Below are 11,301 nucleotides of genomic sequence, written 5' to 3'. Positions count from 1 at the left end.
TGCAGCAACGTGAAGGTGGTGTAAGCTGAAATGCCTTTGATAAATAGCACGAGACCTCAATTTACTGCTCAGAAATCTTGAAGGAATCAAGCAGGTAAAGGAATAATACATTTTTAAAAATCATAAGAGGGGTGCTGGGGTAGCATGGTTCAGCACTGGCCTAAATTTGTACATCAAGTGATGAACCCTAATGAAAAACACCGTGAAAGGGCCCTGCAAAGCCCAAGTTGGTTTGCATCTCAGTGATGCAGGAGCAGCTCTGTCCATACCTCCTTGCACCTGCGCAGAAATGGTGTCTGGGTTTAGAGAACCTGCACTGAGTTGCATTTTTTTTCCCCAGTGTGTGGCTTCTAAGCCTCAGCAGAGCAGAAATGTGCCGTGTGCTCACCGAGAACACGTGCGGCCCGTGGGGTGAACTGCAGCCCAAGCGGCTCTCAGAACAGCTGGGGCTTCGTGTCCTTCTTGTAATGAATTTCTCCCAGACAGTGTTCCAGGGGATTTAAGGAGACAGAGGCTGGCTGGAAGCGAGGCAGGCTCCAGGTTTATCCTTGAAAGCCCCGATGCCGCAGAGCCTGGGGCTGTCTTTGGCAGCCGCCCCGGGGGGGAGATGTCGGCAGATGCCGAGGGCTGCTTCGTGCCGGACAAACTCGCCAATCCTCTGGCCAGGCAGCTAAATTGGAGATAAATCTCCCTATTAACAACACATAAAGCGGGCCAAAAATCCGAACGTCTTCCCATCTGAGAGGAGAAGGAAAAGCTCAAACAAACTTAAAACAAACCCTTCCTGTGCTCCTGGCTGGCTCCCATAGCGTGCCTGCCCCTCCCGATGGGAGAGCTCGGTGCTGAGCAAGGCTGTGCTGTGCTTTCCAGCGTGACAGAAGCAAAAAATCAGGTCAAAAATAACCCCATTCCAACAGCAGCAGCAGAGCTGAGAGGAACCAGAAGTTCTGAACTGTTTGGAAGTCGCGTTAAATAATGAAGCAGGGAAATGAATAAATTAGCTCCGCATCTATTTAGGTCAGCCCTCTCCGTTCCTCCCAGCCGCCTCCCTATGCCTCCCCGCACTCATCAGCCGCCCCGCACACGCTGTGCCTGCGGGTCTGCTCTCCCCTTCCCAGCCCCGGCGCTCGGGCAGGAGTCTCATCAGCTGCATGTGTTCACCCCGGCCTCGGGAAGCGGCAGGAAAGCTCCCATCGCCGGGGCGAGAAGTATGCTGCAAAATCTTGTTAAAGCAACACGCGTGGGCTGGGCACACGCAGCTGCTCCCTTCCTGGCGTTACCCCCAGGTGGAGCCGCGGGTCCTGCTCCGTGGGCTTAGTGCTGCCCAGGAGACCCCCTGTGCTCCTCTGCTGCCAGGCACAGCCTCTCTGTAGCCCTGTTCATCATGCAGGTATTTTCCATTCCATTTCCAGCTCTGGCAGCATCTCCACCTTTGCAGATCATCCTTCCCCACCTGGCAGGTGCCTCGGGTTTGTGCTTGTGGTGGTAATCTGTTGATTTGGGGGCATCTGGCCAGAGGGGAATTGGATTTTAAACCCCTTCTCTCAGATCATTCAAATGTCTCTAGAAAAATGCAACTACTCTGCAGTCCTCTATACATATCTTTATTTATGCATTTCCCAGTCCTGAAAAACCCTCTGATGTCAGGAACATCTTGTGGCTTCCAGCTATCAGCAAGCTGGATGAGCACTCACTGGGAAGGAATTTATGTGCATCAAGGGCTGCTTCACCTCAGCTCAGCTCCCACATTGCCAAAACTTAAAGGAAACACAATCAAGCTGGTCCTCCTCAACCCTGCAGGTAGCTGGAGGAGGTCTCCAGCGATGAGCACAGCCAGAAGCAGTGTCCAGGGTGTAGGCAATGGAAAATGAGATGTTACTAAGTTTGGCCAGGCTTAGCTGGCTCCTCGTGGGTCCCAGCCTGTGAGTCACTGGTACGTGGGCCACCATCACAGCCTCCTCTCTGGGGGAAGGAGCAGGGGTGGAAAAATAACAAGAGGAAACCAGGAGTTAGTAGTGCCAGCTCTGGGCAGAGGGGGTGGAGGTGGCAGGAGAAGGGTCAGGGCTGCATTGCAGGCTGCTGCCTGATCCTCCCTCTTGCCTTCACAGCAGGAAGCTGCTTACAGGACCATGCTCCTGGAGAACATGCAGAGAGGCTTGGCTGATCTGAGGATGGTCTCTGGGGAGGAATAAAAGCCTCTCAGGGCAGTCAGGAGTGATGGAGCTGCTCTAACTTGTTTTTCCTTTTGCTGGTGGTCCCTGTTCATCTCTCTTTTCTGGTTGCTTCTCTGCTTTCTGCCAGGCTAATCTCCATTACCTCTGTTGAAAGCAAATATTGGCCCAGTGCAAACACTGTAAAAGAAGATGCTTTGCAGATGTACTTGAAACATCAACACTTCTATCTCCCCATTGTGGCTGAACCCCAGTGCAGAGTGTTTATTCCCCAGTCCCTGCCCCACTGTAGAGCTGACACCCATCTGCAGCTAAGCCAGAGGCTCCACGTTTGCTCTGTGCTCATCCTTGGTGAGAGTGGTGGAGATTCAGACACAGGAGATGGTGACCCTGATCCTTGTCTAAAGTCAGTGCAGTGAAAATATTCTTGGAGAGTATTTCCTGGGGAAAATAAAATACTGTAGCTCACCATCCTCTCCAGTGCCCCAGCTCTCCTAATTGGTGCTAACTGGAGTGCAGCCAGTGGCATTCACAAGCCTGGGCTGCTGTTCCCATGCCCTTGCTGTCAGCCCAGAAGTACTTGCCGGGTGGCACCATTCCATCCCCCATCCCATAGGAATACCCACAGCTGCAGATCAGCACTTGAGCTCCCCTTTGCCATGCAGGAACCCGTGCTCTCCTGAACCCTCCAGTCTGATAGTTGCCATTGTTTTTTCTTAGTGGTTTGCTCAGAGCCAACTATCTCCTCATTGCCAGGCCAGCATTTTCTATAAGCAAAAGTGTTTTCTAAATGTCTTTAAGAAAATTATAACAGATATCAGGGGAAGAAAGAAAAAGCCACAGGCAGGTAAAGGGGAAATCTGGTGCCCTTCCTGCTGTTACTCCCTGGAGATGTTCCTTCTCCCTGACTGGGACCAGTGCTCCTATTTTGAGCCCAGAGCAGGATCTGTTATGCTCAGGCTCCCTCTAGTGCCTCCGTGTCCTGGTGTCCCTGCTTCTCCAGGTTGCTTTTCTGGAGGCATATTGATCAGTTGTCTCTGGGGACTGTCCACTATCCCCAGTCTCCTCCAGCATTGCTATAATCAAGTTCCCAGCACAGCCAGGCCCTGCTTGCCCACAAGCTGGGAACAGCCCTCAAACTGCCAAAAACCCATCACATCCCACCAATGCAAGGATCTTTTGGGAACCCGGCAGGTGGCTCAGCCCTGCCTCTGCTCATTGGTGGCGAAAGGAAGGGGATGAAGGTGCCCCAGGGCAGGTCCAACCCTGCACACTGCAGCTCTGCTCCAGTGGTGCCAGCACAGAGCCAGGTGGGAAGGGTGATGGGTGGCAGCCACCCTGGGGGGGGCATCTTCTTCATCAGCCTAAAGCATGGCTGCACTCTCCCTCTCCTACAGGGAACAGCTTTTAGGGGCACTCCATTGTCCATGTCAAGCTGGGCTCTTTCTAATCATCACCTGAAACTGTTGTGAGTGATTTTGTCAGGGATGGGGGCACAGTGCAGCAGAGGCTGCATGCTGGGACACTGTCAAGCCACTCTCTTACACTGTGTCCTGCATCCTACATGAACACTGCCTTGCCTCTTTCTTCTCCTGGGAAAATGAGAAGGAAATTTCCCAACACCCTGGGAAATGAGCAGCCTCAGCTGCAGTTTCAGCCCTTCCTGTCAAACTGCTCAGCTCAGGCACAGCCACCACGCTGGGTACCCAGAGCCCTGCAGCCACTCCTGCTCCAGGAAGCACTGGAAGTGCCTGGGACCTGCGGGGGGAAGTTCCTCACACAACAGCACCTTCCTTCAATGTGTATATCAGAAAATATAATATCAGAGCACCTCCAAAATACTCCAGAATTCCAGCATTGCATGTCAACAAGCACCACATCCCTTTCCAGGTGGATGACATTAGTTTCCCAGAAATTAGTGATCTTTTTCCAGCATTACAACTGTGGAGCCCTTGGCCCGGGCACCAAGCTCCAAGTTGCTGATGGGGAGTTGGGGTAATTCATTGCCCCACGTGTCAGCTCCTGGGGAGGGAAGAGGCAACATTATAGGAGCTGAAATGTGGCATCAGTATAAAAGCTGTGACAAACCTGACAGGGATCAGACTGCAGAAATATGTGTGATGTGAGGGGGTGGCTGAGATAACACACTCATCAAAGGAGATTTTTATTTTAACCTATGATTTTTTCCTAATTGTTTTGCAGCTGGAGTAATTACCATCCCATTTAACAAGCACAGCTCCTTTAATAGATGGCACTTGGGCTAACATGCACTAATTAAGTATGTAATCACTAAAAGTGTGATTGAAGGTTTTGAACTGGCCAATTGTAGTCTGTAACACCATAATTAGAGACATTGCAGCTCATCAGAGCACAGGAGGAATTCAAGGGGTCTTGATCACCCTGGTGTACATGAGTCTACTCCTGCCTTGAATGATCTTTTTAATCTGATATTCTGCACTGGTTTGCAGTGGGTTGTAAACCACCCTGAATGTATTACACCCTGCCCTGTAAACCAAGTGCACTCCTACTGTTTTATTTTAGTAATTTGCCTTTTGGGTCTGATACTGAATGAACCTGAAAAAGATATCTGAAACCACACAATAAACCCTTTTGTTTCTTCCTAGGAAGGAGGGCTCAGAAAGGAGTGAAAAATACGAGAAATTTTCACAACCTAATGACCAAGATAAGGTAACCTGGCAGCCTATTTCCTTCTGGAATGTAGTGGAGGCAAACGTGCCTCTGGGATTGGTTTTATCTTCCCCTGCGCTCGGCTCTTTGGGTTATCAGGAAAGTCAGGCTGTCCCTTTGCTGTTGGTTGTCATTAGCTGTCACATAGTGATGTCCAAATGTTTTAACACCCCCCAGCTCACTAAGGTAGAAAGAATTTTTTAAAAGCAGGACTTAAAAAGTCAGAAGTTTGCCTGTCAGGGAGGATATTGCAGAGAGACTCAGCAATATTCCAGCTACAAAATGCCAGTAAAATAACATTGCTATTTTAATCTATTTTTGCACTATTTGCTAATAACAGCTGCCTAAAATGAGAAAAACAAAATCAACCCAAATACATTTTGCAACTTAAGTCTTCCCAGAAATAAGAGAAACACTGAAATTCAATCGCATTAATTTTATTTTTCCTTTATATTTTTAGTTTCACTGGCATTACCTATATATCAAGGTTAATCTTTTTTTTCCCATTTTTGTAACAGCTTGCTCTTTGCTGGTATCTGAGCTTGAGGCTGAGCAGCTAAGTGCTCTGCAAGCATCAGTCACTGAAAAGAGAAAAAAAAAAGGCAAAAAAAAAAGGCAGGTTCCCTCTCTTGTGTACTAGTCCAGGGGCTTTGGCCTCCAGGGTATTGTTTCCAATCCATATTATTTTAGGCAATCCAGTTGTGCCTCTCATCTTAAAACCAATGCCATTAAAAGATGGCAGTGTTTTTCCATTCTGCTGCAGCACAGGGGCCTTCTCTTTTGCTCATTTCCCAAACGTTTGCATGGGAGAGCAGCGAGCAGCCCTGACCCAGGGCGCTGCCCTTTGAACACAGACACAACCCCACAGGTCTGGGGGAGCTCGGCCTTTGTCTCCCCTTTTTCCTTTCGCCCTTTCCCGTGGGAGATGCCTCAGTCTGTGACCACAAATGCCTCTCCGTGGGGTCACCCCCGGCAGCCCCTGATGGCCGTGCCACAACCCTTCCAGCCGCTGCTGACAGATTCCATCCCCACCCTGGGCTGTGGGCAGCCGGGCCGCGGTGCCAGCACCGCCCGCTCCTGCTACCAGGGAGGTGACAGGGGCTGAGTGCCCGGCACAGGGGCAGACGCAGCTTCACCGCCCCTCTCAGCCGCCATTTCAGTGCCTTTGATACCGAACTGTCTCAGGAGCGGGATGGGCACAGCCCGAACCCCTCTGCCCCCGCCGCGCCAGAGCTGAGGCGGAGCGGAGCTGCACCTCCCCCGCCTGATGCTGCGGAGAGGAGAGCGAGTGGGGTTTTGTTGCCTGATCAGGGAGCGCTGAGCGGAACCGCGGGTAACTCTCGGCCGAACCCGCCCGGGCCGAGGCCTCTCGCCATCAGGCGGCCCGGCGGAGGCCATCTTAGCGAGGGAACGTGTTCTTGGGGGAACGGTATCGCAGAGGGATGGGTGCGCGCCGCTCCGCTGGGGCCCTGCGGCTCCGAGTCGGTGCCCACAGGCGGGGCCGGGGCGGGAAGGACCCACAGCCACCGGAGCCTGGGGAGGGGCGGCACAGACCGGCGGGGCGGGAAGGGGAGCGGAAAGGCCGCCTGCCGAAACCTCCCCGCTGGCGGCGCTGGTTGCGCACCGGAATGCTGTGGGGTTCCGGTCCGGTGTTTCCTTTTCCCAGCAGCCCCCGCGGCGCGCCCTTCTCTTCCGGCCCAGCGGCAGCGGTGAGGGCCGCTCCGCGCAATCCGGTGCCATCCGCGCTCGGGGGCGGTAGCGGGAGGGGGCGGGCGGGTTTCTGGGCCGAGGCGGAGTGGGTCGTACCGGGTGGGGAGGGAGCGATGTGGGGCTGGAGCTGCCATGAGCCGCGAGATGGGTGGGAGGGTTGGGGTGGTCCCCGGGGGCCGTGGCGGTGTGAGGGAGGCCGGGGCCCTGAGCGCCCTCCCGACTGAGGGAATCTCCGCTTCTCCTGCAGGTGCGACCATGGCCAAGTCCAAGAACCACACCACGCACAACCAGTGTGAGCCGCGCTCGACATCCTGCGCCGCGGGGCTGGGGGGGTAGCGGGGTGCGGCTGCTGGAGGGCACCCAGGGATGCGCCTGAGGCGGCGGCTGCTGACCCCACAGGGACGGGGGTAGCTGCTGGGCTCCGGCAGCCCGCTCTGCCTTCCTCTTGTTGGCAGCGAGCTGTTGAGGGCCGGAGGTGGTGGTGAGCAGGGGGTTGATGTTGTGCTCCATATGGAGGGGGCTCTGCCAGAGTCGGGGCTCGACGTAGAAGTGATGTGTAACCAAGAGAAAACCAAGTTTCAGCTGTTGGAACTAAGCACATAACTGAGTGACATTCAGGCTGTGGTTCTTTGCCATCCAAAAATGACCACAGCAACAAAAGAGTCGTGCTTGGTGTTTCTTTAATAAGTGCTGTAAGGTAGCAGATTTCTCAGGGGGGTTCTGCGTGGTCTGACTGTGAGCAGGGGTGCCCTTTAGCACTAACCAGACCTGGTTGTACTGATTGTGGGGTGTCAGTGTGCTGGTGATGGTGTTGTTGGTGTTTTATTTGTTAAAAAAAAAACCAACCCTGAAATTGTTGGATTAGAAACCCCTGGTGTTGAGAGGGGGAGGGGTGTATTATATTTTAATGTGAATTAGGTTTGGGTAGGAGGGGTTAGAGAATTTTCTATTCCCCGTAGTTCCTATAGGGCCATCTGGAGTGAAACCCATTACAGCCACTTCCTCATAAGGGTGATTTAAATCCTTCTCTTCCCTGTAGCCCGCAAGTGGCACAGAAATGGCATCAAGAAGCCCAGATCCCACAGATACGAATCTCTCAAAGGGGTGAGTGTTGCTGTGCACCTTCCTGGGCTGTAGAGCCATTGAGGGCTGAGTGTGAAAAAATCCAGGGCTTGTCTTTTGCCTGATGTAGTTCTTGCAGACAGGGCCTTGTATTTCAGATGGTCAGAACCACTGTGGAGTTCTGGTTTGTCTTTCACTTACCTGACATGCATCTGGGATACTTCTAACCCGTGTGAAATCTGCTCCCATCTGTCTCCAAAACTGATAATTAGTTACTGGGCAGTTTTGTGTCTGTCCTGCTTCCAGTGAGACAGACACCCATCACCTGCAGCTCTTCTGAGTCCTGCTGCCTCACCTACTGCTCTCTGCCCTTCAGTGTTATTTACTGTCACTGCTGATACAGAGAATTGCACTCAGAGAGTTTGGCATTTGTGGCCAATCCATATGAAAATGACAGCATTTTGTTTTTTCTGAGGTTGATAACAGGATCTCTTTCCACCCTTGGAAGTGAATCCAGGACATTTTGGCTTCGGGGAGGGCTGTGTGTGTTTCAGTGTTGGCTTTTTGGATGGGACACAGAACCTTGTGCTCTGCATAGCTCAGTGAGGGTTTGGCCCTGCCCCTCCTGCAGGCAGGCTGAGCAGCCTCAGGGTCTGTCCCCTTACACTGAGTGCACAGGAGTTAAGGTGACAAAAGTCCCAGAACTCCAGTGTGCCAGGTAAAGTGCTGTTCACAGTAAAACATCAAATGTTTCTTGATGGGACAGAAGCTGGAATTTCAGAGAATTGGTCCCAGCCATGGCCAGGACACATTAGCCAGCCAATAGCTGACAAAAATTGGGAAAGATTTCTCCCTTCTGCCTTTCCCTTCCTGTAACAAAAAATTAAAGGCAGCAGGAGGTTGCATAGGTCTCTACCCAAGGATTCCATGTGTGTGCCAAGGTTGGTTTGTGGTACTTCAGATCTGGCAAATATTATGACATGGAAATGAAGTCTGTGATGTTTACAGCTTTATTAAGCGTGTTCTTTATGGTGTTTTTCTGGGGTTTTGGGCTTGTGTGTGGAAATCAAGGGAAATAGCTTGTTAAAGGATGGTTACAGATGGCTAAAATAATTTTGTTGATGTAGTAAGAAATAAATTTCTTAATTTTAGACAGCATTTGGGAATAATTGGTAAAAATTATATATATATATATATATATGTCATGGTTTTATGCATGTCCTTTCTATACCAGGAAATTTTTTTTCCTTATTTTTTCTTTTTTTTTTTCTTTGCTTTTTCCTTATTTTTTCCTTATTTTTTAGGTCGATCCCAAGTTTCTGAGGAACATGAGGTTTGCAAAGAAACACAACAAAAAGGGGCTGAAGAAGATGCAGGCCAACAATGCCAAGCAGGCAGCTGCTCAGCAGAAAAAGGACTGACGTGGTTTAAGACACAGAACCAATTCTCCTGTTGGCATGAGTGTTACAGCATTTTTGTAAAAATAAAATTGGGTGTAACAAAGTCTTCACCTCCCAGATTTGAGGAGAACCCTGGAAAAGTCTTGAGCTGTATTTCACATGCCAGTTGTGCATCAGGCCTGCATGCAGTCACCAGTGTGTGTTTTGGCAGGTAAAGGCAGCTGGGGTTATGGAGAGGTTTGATGCTGATCCTGGCAGTCTCTACATGCACAAATTAAACCAGCTGCTTCCTCTTTGGTGCTATTCTGCTGTAACCATTGGTACAGGTTGTGAGCATTTAGGAGTTCAGTGTCTGTTTTAACACTGGGGTTGTTGAGCTCTGAAATTTAAACAAGGAACAGTTTGTTTTGTACAAGTTGAAGCCATTGTTGCCTGGGCTCCTGGGTGATGGTTTGCAATACAGGGAAAATTATTATTGTGTTCATGCATGTTCAGCATTCATGTGATTTATGCCAGTCCCTGGGGTGGCACAGCAAGGTGAGAGTCCCAAGGGATGTAGTGTCTGCTGCTTTGCTGTCTGGGGAGGTCATTACAGCTACAGAAACCCTGAAGAACAGGAGGGTGGTTCGGGGGTGTTAGCTGTGGTGTTGGACATCATGGCAATTAGTGTAGTGTTCCAAAATGCTTGGAAGTATTGAAGCATTAATGGAGCTACTGTGGCATTGGATAAGGTTTCAGGACTGTGTGCAATAGCCATATATTGCATAGTTGCTGTATTTTAGTGGAGATTATTTTGTTTTAGTATCAAAAAGTTACCCCTGGTGAAACCTGGTGAGTGGTGACATCAAGGGATTGACACTGCCCGAGAGGAGCTGTGGCAGGGCTGTGTCACTGCTGTCCTGTAGACAGGAGAGGGCTCCACCTCTCCAGGTTCCCTTGTCAGCAGAGCTTGTTCGAGGACTGCTTTGCAGTTACCGAAGGGAGCTGCCAGTGCGAGTGTAACTTGCTCTTCCTGAAATGCAATTCCAGCGCTTGTCCACCTGGTGGTGCAATCCCACGAATCGGCACCAGGGTTGGAAGTTTGTAAACAACGTTCTGGCTGCAACGGAGCCGCAAAAACTTCAAAAGGAAACACCCAATTTCTGTATTCGTGTTTTGTTTTCAATAGCTTAGTCAATTACCCAAATGCAATGTTAATCTGAAACAGGGTAGATAATTTGAATTCTTTACGGCTTCAATTCAAAGGTATTTCTGCAGTAAATACTACCCAGGCCTGTAAAGAGATTTACTAACTTGGGACTCAGGAGTTAAAGGCTTTTAAATCCTGAGGGAAGTCTGCAGCCCCCCCAGTTTTCTGATTCCTGCTGTGTGCATCTCTTGAGTGACATTTGTTAGTCGAAAGAACTCGACTGTTGATCAGGAGGGGTCCAGTGCTGGAGAGAGTGTAGTGCCACCAGCTTGTGCCACCAGCTAGAGTCTGATAAATAGTCAAGACAGAACGGCTGTCTGGTCCCTGCTGCCCTCAGGGAAGGCAGGAGATTAACAAGTCAGAGGTTCCCAGTGGTGTTAATCCTCCTTGGAGATGTTTTTTTTTGCAAGTGATAGGTCAGCCAGAGGCTGATCCACAGCACTTGAATCCCTCTCTCTGTCTTCAGTGGTGCCTGGGGAGGTTGGAGACCCTGGGCTGTGTAGTTGGTGCCTGCTCTGCTGGAGGGAGTTTGTCTACAAAGGCAAGGTGGGGGAGCTGTGCTCAGGTTAGGGTGCACCACTGGTAGCCTCAGCTGCTGGCCCAGAGCTGCCCAGTGTCCCCCTGCAGCCCTAGAGTGGGGAGATGGCTCCTTGGGTTCCTCCTGGTGTTGGGGGAGATGGGGTGTGTGACCCAGCTGTGTGAGTGAGGGTCAGTCTGATACAGATGTGTGCAGTGACAAGAAGAGCAAGATAAGAAGCCTTCATGTTTGTCAGGCTTCACCTTCATGTCTGCAGATCTCCAAACTGGTTTAAATTCTGCATTTGAAATTTCTTATCCCTAAGGCTTTTCTAAGGTGAGGAAGGGAAACTTAATCTCTCAACTTCCTTGGTGTCTTCCCCAGGGTGCTCGTGTTGTGAGAGGAGCCCACTGGCAGGATGGGGTTTGAGGGAAGAGAAGCAAGGGTCAGGCATGTTTACCAAGAAGCGTAGAGGAGGATTTGGGCTTCCTGAGGCTCCAGGCAGCTCCCCTGGGCCTTAAGAAGCAGCCTTCTCATCCCCCTGCCCTTCACACTGCCCTTCAG

At 50.9% G+C, this 11,301-nt stretch overlaps 1 protein-coding gene across 3 annotated transcripts; it reads left to right on the top strand.

The window, feature by feature from the left end:
• The first annotated feature begins 6,067 nt into the window (after window positions 1–6,067).
• On the top strand, window positions 6,068–9,166 carry RPL29 (ribosomal protein L29). 3 transcript variants are annotated; one of them, XM_030458719.1, is made up of 4 exons: window positions 6,068–6,192; window positions 6,817–6,861; window positions 7,609–7,673; window positions 8,936–9,166. In XM_030458719.1, the coding sequence occupies exons 2-4, from the start codon at window positions 6,825–6,827 to the stop codon at window positions 9,050–9,052; spliced, it is 219 nt and encodes a 72-aa protein (XP_030314579.1). In that variant the 5' UTR covers window positions 6,068–6,192; window positions 6,817–6,824; the 3' UTR covers window positions 9,053–9,166. The 3 variants fall into 3 exon arrangements, with proteins under 3 accessions (XP_030314579.1, XP_030314577.1, XP_030314578.1); XM_030458717.1 differs by lacking the exon at window positions 6,068–6,192 and adding an exon at window positions 6,473–6,568; XM_030458718.1 differs by lacking the exon at window positions 6,068–6,192 and adding an exon at window positions 6,516–6,592.
• Window positions 9,167–11,301: the final 2,135 nt, after the last annotated feature.

The sequence above is a fragment of the Calypte anna genome, chromosome 12, assembly GCF_003957555.1.
Source record: "Calypte anna isolate BGI_N300 chromosome 12, bCalAnn1_v1.p, whole genome shotgun sequence".
Lineage (NCBI taxonomy): Eukaryota > Metazoa > Chordata > Aves > Apodiformes > Trochilidae > Calypte > Calypte anna.
This window is presented reverse-complemented; position numbering and strand designations above follow the sequence as displayed.

Excerpts from the sequence above, each read along its gene's own strand:
- RPL29 (XM_030458719.1), top strand. The coding sequence starts at position 6,825 with ATGGCCAAGTCCAAGAACCACACCACGCACAACCAGT. Across the intron at positions 6,862-7,608 it reads CCACACCACGCACAACCAGT|CCCGCAAGTGGCACAGAAAT; the intron begins GTGAGCCGCGCT and ends TCTTCCCTGTAG. Across the intron at positions 7,674-8,935 it reads GATACGAATCTCTCAAAGGG|GTCGATCCCAAGTTTCTGAG; the intron begins GTGAGTGTTGCT and ends CTTATTTTTTAG.